General features: G+C 36.6%; 1 protein-coding gene across 4 annotated transcripts; it reads right to left on the minus strand.

The window, feature by feature from the left end:
• Window positions 1-1,734: 1,734 nt before the first annotated feature.
• Window positions 1,735-18,532, minus strand: EIF5A2 (eukaryotic translation initiation factor 5A2). Of its 4 annotated transcripts, none has more exons than XR_009185473.1 (6): window positions 18,328-18,491; window positions 17,489-17,688; window positions 16,827-16,931; window positions 6,936-7,067; window positions 6,312-6,440; window positions 1,735-6,173 (listed from the first exon to the last, which is right to left on the minus strand). XR_009185473.1 is itself a non-coding variant. In XM_004447921.3 (6 exons), the coding sequence occupies exons 2-5, from the start codon at window positions 17,651-17,653 to the stop codon at window positions 6,381-6,383; spliced, it is 462 nt and encodes a 153-aa protein (XP_004447978.1). In that variant the 5' UTR covers window positions 17,654-17,688; window positions 18,328-18,506; the 3' UTR covers window positions 1,735-6,173; window positions 6,349-6,380. The 4 variants fall into 4 exon arrangements, 2 of the variants coding, with proteins under 2 accessions (XP_004447978.1, XP_004447977.1); XR_009185472.1 differs by having other exon boundaries at window positions 6,285-6,440; XM_004447921.3 differs by having other exon boundaries at window positions 6,349-6,440; window positions 18,328-18,506.
• Between the last annotated feature and the right edge of the window lie 231 nt (window positions 18,533-18,763).

Consider the following 18,763-nt stretch of genomic DNA (forward strand, 5'->3'; position numbering starts at 1 on the left):
TTCAGTATCTTGATTTCTGACTTCTGGCCTTCACAACTGTGAGAGAATAAATTTCTGTAGTTTTATATCACCAAGTTTGTGTTAATTTGTTATGGCAGCCACAGTGATCTCATAAAAGGTTCTAAAGCCTCCCTCTCTTTTCCCACTCACTGTGCCCATGGCTAGCAGCAGTGAGATGTAAGAACTTTGCTAAAATTTGGCTTATTTTTAAAAAATGGCTTATTCGTTTACTTCTTTTTGAGGATCATGGTACTCTCTTAGTAATTCTGAAGGCCTGCATCATTTGTGGTTTTATGTGTTTTCCTTATTTTATGTTTTCTGGGGGGGAAAGGGAGGCGAGATCTGTTGGGATATGTGAAATTAGGTAGCCTCTATTACCCTTCAGGCCTGGAAGCTTTTTTTTTTTTTGGCTTTCACAACGGGTATTAGTTTGAGAAAAATGTCCAGATCAATGCTTCATCAGGAGATGCCTTCTCCTCACTGCAGCTGTGGGTAAAGCGGCATGACAAGGCAAAATGGTGGCATCTGTTCTTTTCTCCCCTCTCTTCTGGGCCTTATTGCTTTCAGCTTCTGGCTTCAGTCACCCTTCTCAGCATGGGTTCAGCTGATTTCAGATTCTGGATCCTTAGGCCTTCTCTATCAGCTTCTAGGAGTTTTCCCCTGTCTCTCTGTATATTTCCTCCATTTATAAGGGACTCCAGTAAGAGGATTAAGATCTATCCTGGGTCACAATATCTAATCAAAGGCCCTTAGCTGAAGTAATTGAATCAAAAGTTCCGATGTACAATTCGTTTACACAAACAAGAATAGATTAGTTCTAAGGACATGATTTTCTGGGGTTCATAAAAGCTTCAAATTGCCATAGTATCTCCCATTTTAATAGACCATAAAACTATGAAGAGCATGGGAGAGTATCCATAATTAATTAAGCCTTCCCATTCTCCCTTTTTTTTTTTTACCCCCCATGCTTACCTCTGGGAAACCTGGCTAGTTTTTTCCAAGTGGCAAAGAAGAGCCACTTAAGTACAGGAGACTCTAATCTAGTGCTTCTTTTATTCCCAGGCTATGCTGCTAGATCTGGAAGATTATGGATATTAATATTAATGATCATGAGTATGGAGATGATAATTCTCAAGGTGGTTCTGGTATTGCCCACATGTCAATGGGTGGGAGATGTTCTAGGATGGTACAATGTATAAAGGAAAGAAACCACTGAATCATACAGGGATGAATATGGCCAGAAGGTGTGTATGAGACCGATCATTGGAGAAAGGATGAAATGGTTGCTGCTGATACTCATTACACTGCTTATGTAGCTGTATGAAGGACAGTAACAACCCCAGCTGGTGCGTAAGGAACATTTTAGAGACTGTGAGGTCAGGAGTGGCAGGAATGACCATTAACCTTTTGTATTAAGTGTCTGTGGAAGGTTATACCAGAAGGATAAATAGGAAGAGGATGAAGATGGGAAGGTGTCTATATTCTGAACTCTGAACCATATGGATGTTTTATATTATAAAAAACTATCATACATTAAAAAATTTTTTGAAGTACTTAAATCTGGAACTAAAATCTAGAAATTAGCATTCCTGTAAGAGCTGGGGTACTCTCTAATAGGGACTAGAATAAAACATTTACTTTAAAAAAAAAAAGGTAAATTTTCTTTAATAGTGATATATATATTAAGTCATACTACTTTCTAGTATGAAAATGAATATGTATTCAAGAACAATGGAAGCTGTTATATTAACTTTATTTTTAAGTGAAGAAGTTAACAGACAAACATTTTAATGTAACAAAAAATTGTAATTGATGGGCTTACCAACTACATTTTAAAGTATTTCAACAATTGTTTTAGTATAGCGAAAGACTGAACATTTGAATTTTATTATTTTGAAATGTAAAATGCACAATTATAATACCAATACTACGTATCTTACAACTTTAGAGTTTTAACTAAAACATGAGTTTCTGTAGTAGAAGCAAGAGTTCTCCTATACCTAATACAAATAAAATGTATTACTAATAAAGTGCCACTGCATTCAACAATGCCATATCAGCTATTTCCTTTTTTTGGGGAGAAGGACAAGTTTGATTTCAAAACTACTTTGTAGTATAGAGCTAGTTATTGTCATTATACTAATATAGAACTAGTACTTTGCATTATTATACTTTGTAACAAACACAAGAGTGGTTCTTCATGGTAGATATTAACACAGTAAAGAATCCCCCTTAAGAAAGATCACAACTATGACTTATGACAAGGTGTACAGTAATACTGTATAAAGTTAGTGTCCAGAGATTTTAAAAAGTGCAACCTTGAACTAAGAGAAGTCTATCAATAACAAGAAATTGTTTTAGGGACTTCAGATAAATAAAATAACCTTGTTTTCTATTGTAAAATAGCTTTCTACCTATTCTAAAGTGTTGGGTGGCAGGGGAGAGTGAATGCAAAGTTTGGCAATAAGTATCTTTCTAGCAGGTCTTCCAGCCTGATATGCATTGCTATAAAATGCATCTTTCATCTAAGGAAAACATGCTTATTAAATATATGTAGCACTTTTCAGGCACTTGACCTCACTTGATAGTTAGGTTCATGTTCAGATGTTTATTTAATGGAAAACATTTAATTATATAGTTACTTCAAGCAGTGATTCCACAGAACATCTGTGTTCCATAAGCTAAATCCAAATGTTCCCTGCTAAAATCAAATAATGATGCCATATAATCAATTCAGGGGAAAACATGTAAGAGATTAAAGTTAATAGATTGAATTCACTCAATTTTAAGATTTCCCACCATAAGCTTTTATCAGGCCTTTTTTGCCTATCACCTGTTTAAATGTAGAAAAAAGGTTTGAAAATTATGAAATGTTCCACCTAAATGATATTAGAAAATTTGAAAACTGTTGATCACGTTAGTTCAATAGCTTGTATTGCTCATCGAAATATGCCTATAATTTTGCTCTTATACTGCTTAAGAACCATATTTTCTCCTAGGAGATGTGTTCCTAGTTCATATTATATAAATCAATATGCAAACATTTTAATGTGCCCAAAAGAGCATTATGAACTTTCAATTTGTTGTCTCTAAATATGTTTGAGAACTACTACATTTAACATCTGACTCAATCAATCTTTGGGGCCCATACCAAAGAAATGCTTTCAGATATATCAATAAGGACAGGGTTCCAAAATCAGATTACTAAATTCTATCCTGAATTGAAAAAAATATGGCAAGATACAAGTATAGAGTCTACTGTTCCCCCTTTTTCGTAAATACTTAGCATGTACTTTAAATATGCTATATAAGGATTTTTTGTTTGTATCACTGTATTACCATCTGGGAAGATTTTGCAATTTACTTTTTAGGCAGTTAGCTTTAAAATAATGAAACTTCTGCTCTTAGCACAAACAGCCCTGAGAACAATGCATTCAAATTACAGCTCAACTAGAAATAATCTAGTTGAGAAACCTCAGAGTACAAAAAAACAAATTCTGGAAAAGTTGTAAATTAAAAAAAAAGCTACTAACATTTGAGGCACTACCAGACTACAGTACTTTTAAAAATTGGAAGGAGTTTGGAAAAAAAGGAATATACAAAGCTATGTGTGTACACGCACACATTCATATTGTGCTGTAATGAAAAGTTGTGTCCTAAAATGTTATAGCCTGAACATTTTATTGCAGCATCTCCTATAAAAGACATCATGCTCTAGCTGCAGGAGAGTTTTGGTAAATAATATAAAGCATTGGTACAGAAGTCTGTACCATAAACGGAAACAGAGTCAAAAGCTTGGTTAGCAACAATGTCATCAACTGACAGCTCTTCAAGGGGAGCATGAAAGAATCATCATAATTATGTTTATGATGCAAATGCTAAGTCAAAGTAGCAATGATTTCATCTATTTCAAAGGGCATTCAACTTTGTAGCAAATAAGATGCAACAACGTCTGTTGCAAAAGAAAATATGACCTAGAAAGAAATATTTGTTCTGTAAATATAATACTGCATATAAAGCGGTAAAAGGCCTGAAGACAAAAATGGTTTACCACTGTATTATCAACATGACACTCTACATTCTATACATGGTAACTTGAGATATTTAACATTGGCTACAAAAAAGTACGATACTAGGAATCAACAATTAACACATCTCTGATATCATCAAAAAAGAATGAAGTCACTTGTTTCATGTTAAAAAATGTATGTTCCCTGCTTCCTTTTAATACGTTATAAAGCTTTACTAAATAAAATATTTGTTCTAGAGAAACATGTATCAACTTATGTGAAAATAAACAGTCCTATATCTTTAAAATCTATAATTATTTTACGTCAGAAGAGTATTTATACTTCATATAGTACTTTAAATGAAATATCTCATACATAGCTTTTGCTATTCAAGGCTTGCAGATAGATGCATTATTATAAAATGTACACTCTTACATTGCAAGTAAAAATATACTTATGTGAAGCTTGACAAGTTAAGAAAAGCAAGGGCATGCTAATCCAGATTTAATACTAACCCAGAGCACTAGTAAGGTTAATTAGAGCCATATGAATGATCAGCAAGCAGCAGACTGTTAACTTTCTAGAATTCCTTTGGGTAACAATTCCAACCAGTAGGAAGTAAGAGAAACATTAAAGAGTACCAAACACAGCACTATGAAGATATTTAAATAGAATACTGTAACAATATTAGCCTAATTCCTAATTGTGCTTTCGATGGGGAAAAGCTAAAATGTTCCACTAAAAACAATTTACTACAACCTCATTATTTCTTGTGCTTTACGATACTTCTAGTACTTTTCTTAAATATCTTGCTTCTCCAAGTAGACTTGGTGAGGGCAATACAAGATTTAAAAGTATGCACAAATTAAGCAGCTAAAACCGTGGTTATCTTCTGCAACTAATGTTATTTCCAGTCACAGATTAGATCAGTTACAGAATCATAGATACTTTCCTTAAGATGACAAAGCCAAGGACTATTAGAGGTCAAGGCAAGACAGGCAAAGTTTCATAACCAGTATTGGAGAATCAAAGCATTGCTGAAAGGGTGATTTTGTTCTAATTTGACTACATATAATGATTGTTATTGAATTCTGTAACAATATCTAGAATTCTGGAAATAAAATACATATGATTCAAAAGGCTAAACAAATGCAAGTGTCACCTAAAACACCTTTTAAATAATTCAGTTTGTTTTACACTAATAACTGAAATCTTATAACAATCAAAATAAAATACATATACTTCTTAAAATAAATAGCTATCACATAAAGTAACATTTTTCCATGATTCACTTTCATTTAATTTTAGAAAAAAAGTACATAAAATTTAAAAAACTTTTCAAATCAATTTAAAATTTAAATTTCCAGTTTTTGTCTGACAAAAGTCTACTTAAAAATGGTTAGAAAGGAGTGGTTACTGATAAATACCTAAATTAATTCAATAAGATTGAAAAAAGTACTACTTTACAGTATCCTGTAAAGGACACTGGAGACAGAGAAAGAGAAGAGGGGGGTGGGCAAGAAGGAAAAGAGGAGGTGAGGGAGGGAAATGGAAAACAAAAGTTAAAAGCAAAAATATACACAACTAAAAGGCAACTTTCTATATTTTATGATTACAAAAGGCCTCCAATGAAAATCTATAGCTTTAACCAATTCCTTTTCCCACACACTGTCTTTTGTGTCTCTTTTACAATCTGACTTGCTCTAATATTCACCCAACAGTGCAATGCCCCTCTGTCAACCACAAACAGGTACTAAAACCACCATATAAGGTTATTTTAAATATGCCAACAATTTGGCAAGGTGTATTACGACTGAACTAATACAGGTGATTGCACATGGCCACCAATTTTTGATAACATGATTTTTCTTTGTTATTTTAAGTATTTGTGCTTGCCAAAACAGGTTCAAATGGTGACATTTCCAATCCAATACTTAATCTATGAAATTAAGTCTGAAATTAATACAGACGCAGTTCTAATTATATGTGGTAATTCAATACCACTAGATGCTACATTATTGATTTAAAACCCTGGTTTATTTATCATTTAAATAAAATTGAGGAATGATTTTCTCATATAAAGCACATTTCATTTGCTGACGCTATCTTGTCTGTTTCTTGGAATCACATATGGAAACCACAGGAGTGTTATAGGAAAGACACCTACAAAATTAAAAAAAAGAATTATACATCTTGGTTATTTTTTAAATTACCAATTTCCTGCAAAACTAACCCATCACAATTTCAAAACAATTAAAAAAGAAATGAGGTTACTTATGAAGGACATTGCTTTGGTGACACCTTAGAACCAAACTTTAGGTCTGCAGTTGATCCAGACCTAAACAGTTTGTTCATGCCAGATGCTTCCATTTATTTGCAGGGCTTTATGGCTACAGCATATTCTTCACTCATTGCACACATGACAGACACCTAAAAGGAAAATATTAAGGCAAAATTATTCAGAAGAGAATATACTCTAAGATGCATTTAGTTAACCATATACTATATATCTGAAGATATTTTGTGAATATATAGATTTTGGAAAGGGGTATTCCAAGACTAAATAATCTGTTACAGTTTTCTAACTTGGAATTTCTCAAATTGTGGTTTGTAAGACAACTTCTAGGAAAAGAGAGAATAAGAAATGTTTCAGTACTTATTAGATATTATACTTCTGAATGTTATAACAAAGAGAGAACCTCCTTTACTCTTTAGCACTCTCACAGCATCTCTTCTCATCCTTATGAATAGTTGAGAGGTAGATCTTCAAAACAAATTTGGGGTCGACATGCCTATATAGCAAAAAATGAACACTGATACTTTCTTTGATAATGAGTCTCCAGAGTATCATGGCAAAACCATCTTATAGAGATCAGTTTTCAACATTTCATCAAAATTTAAAAGCCATATTCCATAGATCTTTACCTGTACATCTTCACCTGCATTGTATTTTCCTTCTATTTCTTTACCAAGTTCACCTTCTGGAAGCTTAAGATCCTCACGAACTTCACCAGTTTCTGTCAGCAGGGATAGGTAACCATCCTGAATGCATATCAGCTATTAGAAGAAATCATATCATTTGCACTGATTATCATAACCACTCTTTTGCAATATTTACAAGGTTAAATTACAATCCACATTAATTTGTATAAGTACACAATAATACATTAATATATTCCTGATTAAAAACTAAAAATAAAATATAGAAGTGTAAGTTCATTCCTCCCTATATACCCATAAAATCTGTGCATTATTAAACAGTTTAGACTTCTTTAGAGTATATCCTGACACATTTACAAACATCTATGAATACAATACAAATACAGTTGCTTTTTTAAAAAAACATTAGGATAATACAAGAATTTTTCAGCAAATTGCTTTTTTCATTTAATAATCTGTCTTGGAAACTGTTCCAAATCAAAATATATGGACCTATCTTAGTCTCCAACTGCTACATAACTGCATGGATATAACGCAATTAATTTAACTATTTTCCCATTAATGGAAATAAAATTATTTTCAGTTTTTCACTATTAAAAACAATGTATTTTATAATTTAATTATGAATAAAGTGGAAAAATTTTGGTCTACAGCTCACTGCTAACACTCTAGATTTTTTAATAAAGACAAACACTAGTTTGTTGAAAACATTATGGAAACTAACCCAGTCAAAGTTAACCTGGAAAAATGTATAGTTTAATAGAGCTAAATTTCTTATATCATAGGCATGAGGAAACAACCAACCCTTAATGATTTATTCCAAAAGCACGTATGCTATCAGTGTGCCTAGAACTCTAAGAGGCTTTATAAAAGTCAGTCTTCTAGAATATCAGCTGCTAACAATATAAACAAAAGGAATCAAAGACATGATTCTTGACCTCCTTTTAACCACTATTATATAACATAGGCATAATATAGACATGACTTTCAAAGCTCTCTACTATAGCAGCACTAAATCTGGTGATTGCTTTTCACAGAAACCATAACTCATCATGGGAGATTTGAGGTTTTGAACATCATCTAATATCTAGGTAAAAAACCATCCCAGGGTCCACAGGATGGAGGAACAGAGTATGGATTAGAATGGACTTACTGGTGTTCTGGTGGGGAACTATTGTGATTAGTAAGGGGAGAAACTGTTGTAGTGATGTGGAGAAGGTGGCCACAGTGGCTGCTGATGGTAGAGAGACGGAAGAAGAGAGATGGTGTGGGGGCATTTTCAGGATTTGGAGTTGTCCTAGGTGGTGCTGCAGGGATGGGTGCTGGACATTGTGTGTCCTGTCGTGGCCCATTGGGTGGACTGGGGAAGAGTGTGGACTACAATGTGGACCACTGTCCATGTGGTGCAGCAGTACTCCAGAATGTATTTGCCAGGTGCAGTGGATGACCGGCGATGATGGAAGAAGTTGTCGATGTGGGGTGGGTGGGGTGGGGGGGTATATGGGGACCTCATATTTTTTGACTGTAACATTTAAAAGAAAAGAAAGAAAAGAAAAAAAATCCTACAGAGCACAGCAACAAAAACCTTTAACATTTTACTCATTCAAATGCTTGAGTGGTTGATGGAAGACTGGGGAGTGAGGTTGAGGTAGAAGTGTAATTTGAAAAAAATAATTACCCACAGATTTACAGCAAGACAGATCTTTCTGATTTTTGCTCCTTTAGCAATTCCCTGATTTAGAAATGGTAAGAATTAAGGGTTCCCACAGTGATTAGTGATTGGAGCATAGGAGCCAAATGAAATAATACTGGTAATCTGAGGTTTATTCAGATAACAATGGTATTTAATTTTAAGAGCTAAGAATTAACCTATAGAATGAAATATATAAAGCATTTCAAATACAAAAATGTATAAACAGGCGGCAGACTTGGCCCAGTGGTTGGGGCGTCCGTCTACCACATGGGAGGTCCGCGGTTCAAACCCTGGGGCCTCCTTGACTCTTGTGGAGCTGGCCCATGCACAGTGCTGATGCACGCAGGGAGTGCCCTGCCACGCAGGGGTGTTTCCTGCGTAGGGGAGCCCCACGCGCAAGGAGTGCGCCCTGTAAGGAGAGTCGCCCAGCGCTAAAGAGAGTGCAGCCTGCCCAGGAATGGCGCCGCACACACGGAGAGCTGACACAACATGATGATGCAACGAAAAAGAAACACAGATTCCCTAGTCGCTGACGACAACAGAAGCGGACAAAGAAGATGCAGCAAATAGACACAGAGAACAGCCAACTGGGGAGGGGGGGAAGGGGAAAGAAAGAAAGAAAGAAATCTTAAAAAAAAAATAAAAATAAATGTATAAACATTACAAAAAATCTAGCAGAACAATATTTCTATAAACATTAAATATTAAAATTACTATATGAAATAAAATTGAATTAAAAAACCTCCTCTACAGAAAAATAAGTGAATTATTTGATCTTTTAAAATTGATTAAAAAATTTACAGAAACTGCAAAATAATTTTACCCTCATTCACTTATTGTTAACAGTTAATCACATATGCATTTTTCTCTTCTATCCTCCCCAGATACATACACATACATACACACATATAAATGCATATAATATATAAAATACATACTATACATTCTTATCTTTTCTTGTTTTACTGAACCATTTGAAGTTCCAAAGATCATAATTAATTCTTCAGCATTTTCCCAAGAACAATGACATATTTTTACATAACCACTGTTTAATATTCAAAATAGTATATTGGTATATTATCTAATATAGTTGATATTCAAATTTTGCCAATTGTTTTAAAACTCTTTAAGTGGCAACTTCGCCGCTCCCAACTCCAAGATCATCCTTGTATTTATTTGCCTGCCATGTTTGTTTAGTCTTTCTAGTCTTTTTGTCATGACATTGACATAGTGAAGAATATGGATTCACTGTTTTGTAGACTGTTCCTCAGTTTGGGTTGTCTGTTGCTCATGATTTAAGTAATATATTTTTGGAAGAAATACTACAAAATGATGTGCCCTCAATCACATCAGGAGGAAAATTATGTCAATTTGTGCCATTATTGGTGATGTTAACTTTGATCACTTGGTTAAGGTGATACTGAGAAGTTTGATATGGTTATAAATTCCAAAAATAGATACTGGATTATGTTTGTAATCTGATCTGTATGTGGGCATGATTAAATAAAGATAAAAGGCATAGCAAAGGGCAGAGTTGAGGGTTTTTGATGTTGGAGTTTTGATGTTGGAGGTTGATGCTGAAGCCTTAAGCTGGAGCCCAGGGAAGTAAGCTCACAGAGGTAAGAGAAGCAAGCCCCAGGAAGAGAGGAACCCTAAGCCCAGGAAGAAGCAAGCCCTGGGAAGAGAGGAACCCTGAACCCAGAGTGAAGAAATACCCTAGAAGGGAGGAACCCAGGAAGCCTGAGCTCTCACAGCCTTCGGCAGCCATGTTGTTCCAATGTGTGGAAATAGACTTCGGTGAGAAAAGTAACTTATGCTTTATGGCCTGGTATCTGTAAGCTCCTACCTCATATAAATATCCTTTATAAAAACCAACCAATTTCTGGTATTTTGCATCAGCACCCCTTTGGCTGATTAATACAGATATCCACTATATTTTTCTACTCTAAAATATCCTTTTCCCTTTTGTAATTTGCTATCTTAAAAAAAAAAGCCACTGGTGTCACTGTTACTCTCAAGCACATTTTTGTGCAAAGTTTCCCACTTCTCTCAAAGTCCTCTTTGACTATATAGTTGGAAGGTGGGAATGGTGTGGAGGCAATTATAAGCCAATTTGAGATATTTTCTTCTGATTCTTCACCTTTAAACAAACCTAATCATTTGAGATGTTTTTAAACTTTTCTTTTTTGGTAGGGAAAGTTATCTTTTTATTAATAACAGGAGAGGAGATGGGAGAGGACAGGGCCAGAAAACTTGTAGAGGTGTTGGGCATGAGGCAGTATACTAAGCTGCTGAATGGCATACAAAATAATATTATAATCAATAATGGTAGCACCCAGAATGTGGTATCTATTATTTCCTAAAAGAATCTAGAGCTGCTTGGAAAAATGGATAATTCCAGGTCTAAGGCAGGAAGGATACAAGATGAACCTCGAACAAGCTCTCATGCTAGAAAGCAAGGAAACTATCAAAGACCAACAGGACCATGTCAAAGAGACTCAGAAGCTAACCTGAACAGACTCACTGGCCAAAGAGAATAATTTAAGAATCAATAAGGATAACAACTGCAATGGATTGAGAAAAAAATATGTTTAATGCTCAAGTTTCATAGTTGAATAGAAGCATTTTATTGGTCATCTTCAGTAGGGAACCAACTAATTTAGAAAACTAGTAATTAAAGGTAAAGAATTTCCCTTTCCTAAATATTCTGTACCTTAGGTTAAACAAAAAATTGATCAGGGGAACTTTCTCTTTAAATAAGTATTCTGGCTAAAAAAATATGAAGAATGACAGATCATTATTTTGCCCCTAATTAATGGTTGAGACAATGATTACAAATCTAATAACACCACAAAAAGAAACAATCAGACTTAGGTACCTGATTGTTAAAGAGAACATCACCTATGGAGTAATTTTGTTAAAAAAAAGAAAGAAGAGGAAGAAATTAAAAATCTAAATGGAATCTATCAAGCCTAGATGTTTAATTACCAATTTTCAGGAAATACAAGGGACAGAGGAACACGTTAAACAACAAGGAAATGCAATCAGCAAAACTGTGGAAAAGTCAACAGAACAATTTACCCGATTTCTTCTTCAAAAAACTGCAAAGAGAAAGAATAAGAGAGAGGGAGGGAGTCTCTATAAAGGAGAATTTACAGATTAAAACAGATTTAAGAAATACATCAACCCAAGTTCAATGTGTGGACCTCATCCTCATTAAATAAACTGTAAATCAACTATCCTTCACCACCACCACCTCTCCCAAAGAAAAAGAATAGAAAAGGACAATTAGGAAAATATTGATATTAATTTGATTTTGTTTTTTGTATTTATCTTTTAAAGATACATGACAAAATACTCACTGATGAAATGATATAATATCCGGGATTAAGTTCAAAATCCCAGAAGGGAGAGGGGAGAAGAAATAATAGGTGGTGATAGGTTAAGATGAAACAAGTTTGGTCACATATTGATCATACTGAGTGATGAGTAAGTGGGATTCATTACATTTTGAAGTTTCATAATAAACAGTAAAGAAAAATGGCATGTTTTATCAGAATTTTAGAAAGAGCACTATAATCACTAAATGCTGGGAAGCACAGTGAGCTGCAGAAACAAAACACAAACCTAAATGAAGGGTGCAGGAGGTAGGGGGAGGGAGAGTTAATGACAGTGTGCCAGGGAGCTGCAGATTCTGTTCATGATCTAGTTAGAACATAGTCAGAATAAGAAAGAACATTAAAAAGGGGGAATTACATAGAAATTTATTTGCCCATGTTTGTATTATTGGTTATACAACAGAAGGCTGGAGAAGACATATCATTACAGGTGCCTTCTAGCCCTAATTTCTGAATTTTGTTTCTCAATCTACTTCTTAAAAAAAGATTTATTTATTTCTCTCCTCTTCCCCCCACCCCAAGTTGTCTGCTCTCTGTGTCCATTCACTGTGGGTTCTTCTGTGTCCACTTGTATTCTTGTCAGTGGCACTGGGGATCTGTGTCTCTTTTTGTGGCGTCACCTTGCTGCTTCAGCTCTCCATTTGTGCGGCGCCGCTCCTGGGCAGGCTACACTTTTCTCGCGTGGGGTGGCTCTTCTTACGGGGTGCACTCTTTGTGCATGGGGCTCCCCTACACAGGGGACACCCCTGTATGGCATGGCACTCCTTGCCCGCATCAGCACTGCGTGTGGACCAGCTCACCACACGGGTCAGGAGGCCCTGGGTTTCAACCCTGGATCTCCCATGTGGTAGGAGGATGCTCTATCCATTGAGCCAAATCCGCTTCCCTCAATCTACTTTTAAAACAACCACACCTATTTAGGTAAGACCTATTTATTTCTACTTCTGCCTTTCCTTCTCCTAGAACTCTTGACCTTAGAGCTGCTGGTCCCTAAAAGATACTGAACACTTGACCATTAGTATTATACAAGCTTAGCTAATAACACATCATGAAATGGGGTGTTATCTGACCCACCAAACCATGAAATTAGGTATGTAGAGCAGTACTCCAAGTGGAAGAAGCACACATGAGATCAATTTCATCAGCTCTTAAAGGCACAAGCAAGTTGTATGAGAAGTGGCTTAGATTCAGTCTTGATACCAAAAGATCAAGACAGGAAATTTGCTGACAATAAGGTCAGGGGAAGTGGTATGTGGATGGATCTCCCCAAATACAGAATATGTCCACATGAATGCTCACCAAAGGGTATCTGCTGTAGAGGCTCCAAAGAAATTAGGTGGAGAAGATGATGTTCTCTGTGGATGACACTGAGTCCCTTTTTGTAGCCTCCCAGTCCTTACTCAATGGGTTCATGAACAAAGTGGCCATGGCAACATGGGCTCAATAATACAGGTGTTCTCTCACCAAGGCTTATCTGACTATAGCCACTACTGAACACCCATAGCAGAGACTAAAGAAGAGTCCCTAATATGACACCATTCCCCAAGAGGAACAACCAGCTACCTGATAACACTGGACTCCTTCCATCATGAAAAAGGCAGGGAATTGTCTGCATTGCAAGAGATTATTACTCTACATAAGGATACGCTTTTGCAGCCTTCGGTGCCTCTGCCAAAAGCCCATCTGTGGATTTATGGATTGTCACATTCCTATCATGGCATATCACAATGGCATCACTTCTAGCTAAGAAACTAATTTTACAGGCAAATACTGAGGCAATAGGAGGACACAGACCAGAGAATTCACTGGTCCACATACTTATAATCTCAAAATAGCTTGCCTGTGTGGATTGGCCTCCTGAAGACTCAAATGTGCTGTTTTACATGTTAGAATATATTCAATATACAGTGCTGTTTCTCCCATAGGTAGAATACATTGGTCTGGGAACCAGTGCAGCAGAATGTTTGCTTCTTGTCCCTGCAATACTGGGCTCTGCTGATTTACTGGTTTTCTATTCCCAGATAATGCTTCTATCATGGGACATGAGTTTTACAAAACATGTAAATATTGTAAAAAGCATCATTACTTGTTATGTTGTTGTTTTATTTTAAATTGCAACAATTAAAGTCAACTCATATCCCTATATCCAAAAGGCATACCACTTATTTGAAAAATATACTAAGATTTAAACTAACAATTCTAATCCAAGCTACATTCAGGAATGGAAGAGTCAATATACAAATTTTCTTTCATTCTGAATTGATTTTTAAGTACATAAAATTCTCACTGTAAATATTAATAATTTCTTTTCCTAAACAAAGATTTACTTTTTAATTATTTTACTGGAGAGATATACATATTTCATTTTAGCTGACTGCCAAACTGGCACCTGAAATTTTGAATTTAGCAAATATAAAGGACTACATGTAACTGAATAATAGGAAAAGTTGAAATTTAATCAAGGTACTTGTATAGTTCAGTGAAGACCACCACAGCACAACAAATATAGCTGAAAAGCCTCACAGAACTAATCTTTTAAAAAATGAACAAAAATATTCTATGCTGACTTTATAAGAAGGATGTGAATGCTCAGTACTTACCCTGCCAGGCAGTGCTCTAAGTATTAACTAAGTAAACCTCACAATTATCCCACGAGAAGTTTATTATTCTCATCCCCATTTTATAAATAAAGAAATGTAGGCAAGAGAGTTTAAATATTAAATAACCTGCTCAACCAAGGAAAAAATGTCAAACAGCCAGGAAATACCAAAGTAGGGAGTTGGACCAAGACTGGCTCCAGAGTCATCCTCTTATCCACATTGCAGTATGGACTATATACCAAGAACTGGGACTAGGGGGTGCAAATATTGAAGAGGTACCAAGAAAAACTGCAAGTGATCAAGATAAATAATATTTAAAAGCAATATTTTAAAATATCAGAATTAATGCAAAAGTTCCATGGCAAAACATCAAAATTTAAAATAAAGACAGAATCAATTTTTTTTTCTTTTGCCTTAGGCTCCAATATGGCTTGCTATTGTTACAGGTTCTGTGTTTATTTAAGATTCTGTGCCTGAGGCAAGGGCCTCACCTCACTAACCTCACCCTAGACATAACAAAATCCAAACCAAATTTTTCCTTTATATTAAATACTAACCAAATGGGTAATTCTTTGAGCTACTCATATCTTTCTGAAATACTCAATTGGCAAAAACATTCTAACATCGAATTTAAAGCATTCATTCACCTTTTAGCCATAAAAAGAAAACCAATTTTTGGCAAAAGAAAATTATATGCTCAGCCTTAGTCTGCTGCCGTATATTCTTACCACATTAAACAATCAGATATGTATTCAACAAATGTTTATTGAAGATCTACTATGTGCTAAGTCTATATTAGGAGCCCCCAAAACAATGGAATGATTAAGTGGAATTTTTATACAGGAAAAGGGGAAGTAGAAAAGAACCGCTTTTTGGTATACATCTACTTAAGGGGTACATATTATGGAGTATATTTTTTCTTTTAATCCTCACAACATTATCCCTCTTTTGCAGATGAAAGACTGAGGCTCAAAAAGGTTGAATAACTTGTTAGAGATTATCTAGGTGGAAAGTGTCAGAACTGGATCTAAACCCAGATGTGACTGACTAAAACATCTACTTGCTATTAAACTGACAGCAATAACTAACAGTTATTACACTGTTATTACATAAGCAATTCAAATTTCTATAAAGATGCCAAAGCAATCTAGGAAACATTTACAATCAAGAGGGAAAGTGAAAATATAGAACTATTTACAATGATTAAAACTATGTAAACATTTTTTGCATGTGGACAAAGAATAAAGAGAAATAAATTGGATGGTTTCAGTTGGCAACATTCTTTAAAAATGTATATAATAAAAGGCATACAAAGAAATTGGTTATAATTGGATAATACAAACATAAATGTCAAACTGGTATTTTTCATTATGTAATATGAACAGAAAAGAGTTTCATATATATAATGCCTGATACAGAAATTAAAGAATTTCAAGAAAGGATTTAGTTATGATTAATCTGAGCTCCTATATCCTATGAGGTCAATTGTCTGGCTACCATCATTACTACCCAAACAACAACATGCTATGATTAAATGTGACCTAACCAAATGTATAATTGGAACTAAAATTTGAAGTTAATACCTTTAATTTAACAAAAGGTCACAGCATGGTCACTGAGTATAAATGAAACATTTACCTAGTTTTTAAAAATTTTCTTCCTTATATTTATTGACCATGTACATTATCCTTTATATTTTTGGCTTTCAACATATTTCTTCTTCAAGAATACCAAATTCTGACTTACATCCAATGCACAAACTTGGTTGGTAAGAATATGAATAGGAATAGTTTCTCAAAAGTCTTAGGTCTGTCCGGTGAAAAGAAATAAAATATCCAGGAGGGAGTTGCCTAAGTTTGAAATGTTTTACAACAGACAGAAAAGCAATTTTATTAAACATTGGACTTATTCAGTCACAATACACAATCACTTGCTCTGAGGTACACTAAGAAATGTTCAACTTAAAAAAAATTTAAGAATGTTAAAAAAATAGCAAACAATAATCTTAGAGTACAAGTGTTAAACATCACTATTTTTCCAATTTCTAAGATGCAATGTGTAGTACCTAAAAATTGGTTATAAAAACCTAGAAAGCTACTAAGGTTCTGTGAAATTACAGTTGATAGTAAAAAAATATTTGCACCTTTAAGAAACAAGCAGCATTCTAAAGGAAATCAGTACGTACCTGATAATCATTTCTCTTAATATTTGGAACGTCCATGTTGTGAGTAGAAGGGCAAATATCTTCATATTTTTTGCCCGTGAATATATCAATTCCAACAAGGTGAACCTATCAGAGAAGGAAAAGAAGAAACCTGTTCAATCTTTGTCAAACTTATCACTCATTACATACATAAGAACATGATACCAAAGCTGATTATGACAAATTCTTTCTCCTCCTCTCAAGGTCGTTTAATTTTACTTAAGGAAAAAAAAAAGGTAGTCGTCATAGAATTGAAAAGCAGTAAATTACAGTATGACATATCAAGAACCTAATATCATACATAGCAATTTTTGGTAAGAATAGATAAGAAAAATTAAGTTCAGTTTCTCAGAATTCCCTTAGAACAGGTTTTTGCATCTGTGATTTGAATAGATCTTCTACATCTTCTAAGATCTTCTGGAATTCAGGTAAGTTTTAGTTCCCACTTAATAATACCTTTTAAAAGGCCAAGAAGATGAAATGCTACCTTTCAGTATTCAAGTGATAACTGATCATCCGGTAATTGTGGAAGAAGAAAATGATACTACAAAATTCTCAATACAAAAGTCTCAGTATCAGTAATGAAATACAGATGATTGAAATCCCAACATTAAAGCTAAACACAGACCTGGAAGGGCACTTACCTTGGCATGACCGTGCTTTCCAGTTTTGGAAGTTGACATCTCCACTATTTTGCATGGTCGTCCTTTAAGCACCACGAAGCCGTTTTTGCGCAGGGCCGAGCACTGCATAGGGTAAGTGCTGGAAGCCCCAGCATCTCCAGTAGTGAAATCAATTTCATCTGCCATGGTGGGCTGGGGAGATGGTAGCTTTTCCGAGGGAACTAAGCAAAAAAGTTTGTGTTTGCTGGTTAACAAGAGCGTGCGGGTAGGGAAAGTCTCGTTTCAGATAGGTTACATGCCAAGCATCACTTTTGTATTTATGGAACACCCATCCAAGGCGAACCCGCACTTTCGAACTCCGGCCTCTACAAAGTTTTCCATCCACTGGTGGGGAAGCAAGTCGCAGAGGAGTTTGATGGGGAAGGGGTACACCCCTCGGACGCTCACCGGCGCTGAGAGCAGCAGGAGCCGGCGACACTTCCGCGCCGCGCCGCCCGGCCCTCCCCGCCGCCCCGATCCCCTCAGCTGGGGGCCCAGCCCAGGCCGCACGTCCCCGCGAAGGATGGGGAATAAGAGGACCCGGCCGGCAGCACCAGGTCCTCTGGCCCTCGGGAAACGGCGCGCACCCCGCCCTTCAACCCGCGGCGCCACCGCCCGCGCCGCTCAGGCGGACCCCTGTACCACCAGCACCCCCGGCCCGGCCGGACCCGCGTGGGCCTGAGCCCCGGCCGATCCCGCGTTGGTCTCGGTTCCCCCATCTATCCTTCCACCTTCCCTCGGTCAAGGCTCGGATCCCGCCGCCTGCCCCGGTCCTGCTTCGCACCAGTCCTAGTCCCACCAGCTTCTTCCCATATCTTCACCTCTCAGCAGGGAAAGAGCTCCTTCGCCTGCGCACCCGCGCCGGTACCCCACTGCTGCAGCGGTGGCGGCAGCGGCTGCGGCCGCGGCAGTTCCGAGAGACGGGGCGGGGCCGCCACACTTTCCACACCCGGGCCTCCCCGCCCTTTCCCGCCCCCACCTCAGCTCCACTTCCGGGATAGGCCCCCGGCGCGTCACAGGCACCGCCCTATCGGCCTACCATTGGCTACAGGGTTACCAAGGCCCCGCCCAGTCACGTGAAGAGCGCCCTGGCAACCCCACGTGCTGCGGCTTAGTACACTTCCGGCACGGGGAGCGTTTTCTGGAGTCTCACTGCTGAGCGTAAACTCGCCTGCTAGGGATCTTGCTCTGTTAAACTCTTGGGTTCTTTACGTTTGGGCCCCAGTCAATGTTAACCGGAACACATGGGCCCAAGCC

Source organism: Dasypus novemcinctus, chromosome 4 (genome assembly GCF_030445035.2).
Source record: "Dasypus novemcinctus isolate mDasNov1 chromosome 4, mDasNov1.1.hap2, whole genome shotgun sequence".
In the NCBI taxonomy this organism is placed as follows: domain Eukaryota; kingdom Metazoa; phylum Chordata; class Mammalia; order Cingulata; family Dasypodidae; genus Dasypus; species Dasypus novemcinctus.

Bases quoted from the DNA above. Each gene is read 5' to 3' on its own strand.
- EIF5A2 (XM_004447920.4), bottom strand. From the start codon at position 17,653: ATGGCAGATGAAATTGATTTCACTACTGGAGATGCTGGGGCTTCCAGC. The intron at 16,932-17,488 runs GTAAGTGCCCTT...CTTCTCTGATAG, and splicing joins GAAAGCACGGTCATGCCAAG to GTTCACCTTGTTGGAATTGA. The intron at 7,068-16,826 runs GTACGTACTGAT...TTCTTCTAATAG, and splicing joins TTAAGAGAAATGATTATCAG to CTGATATGCATTCAGGATGG.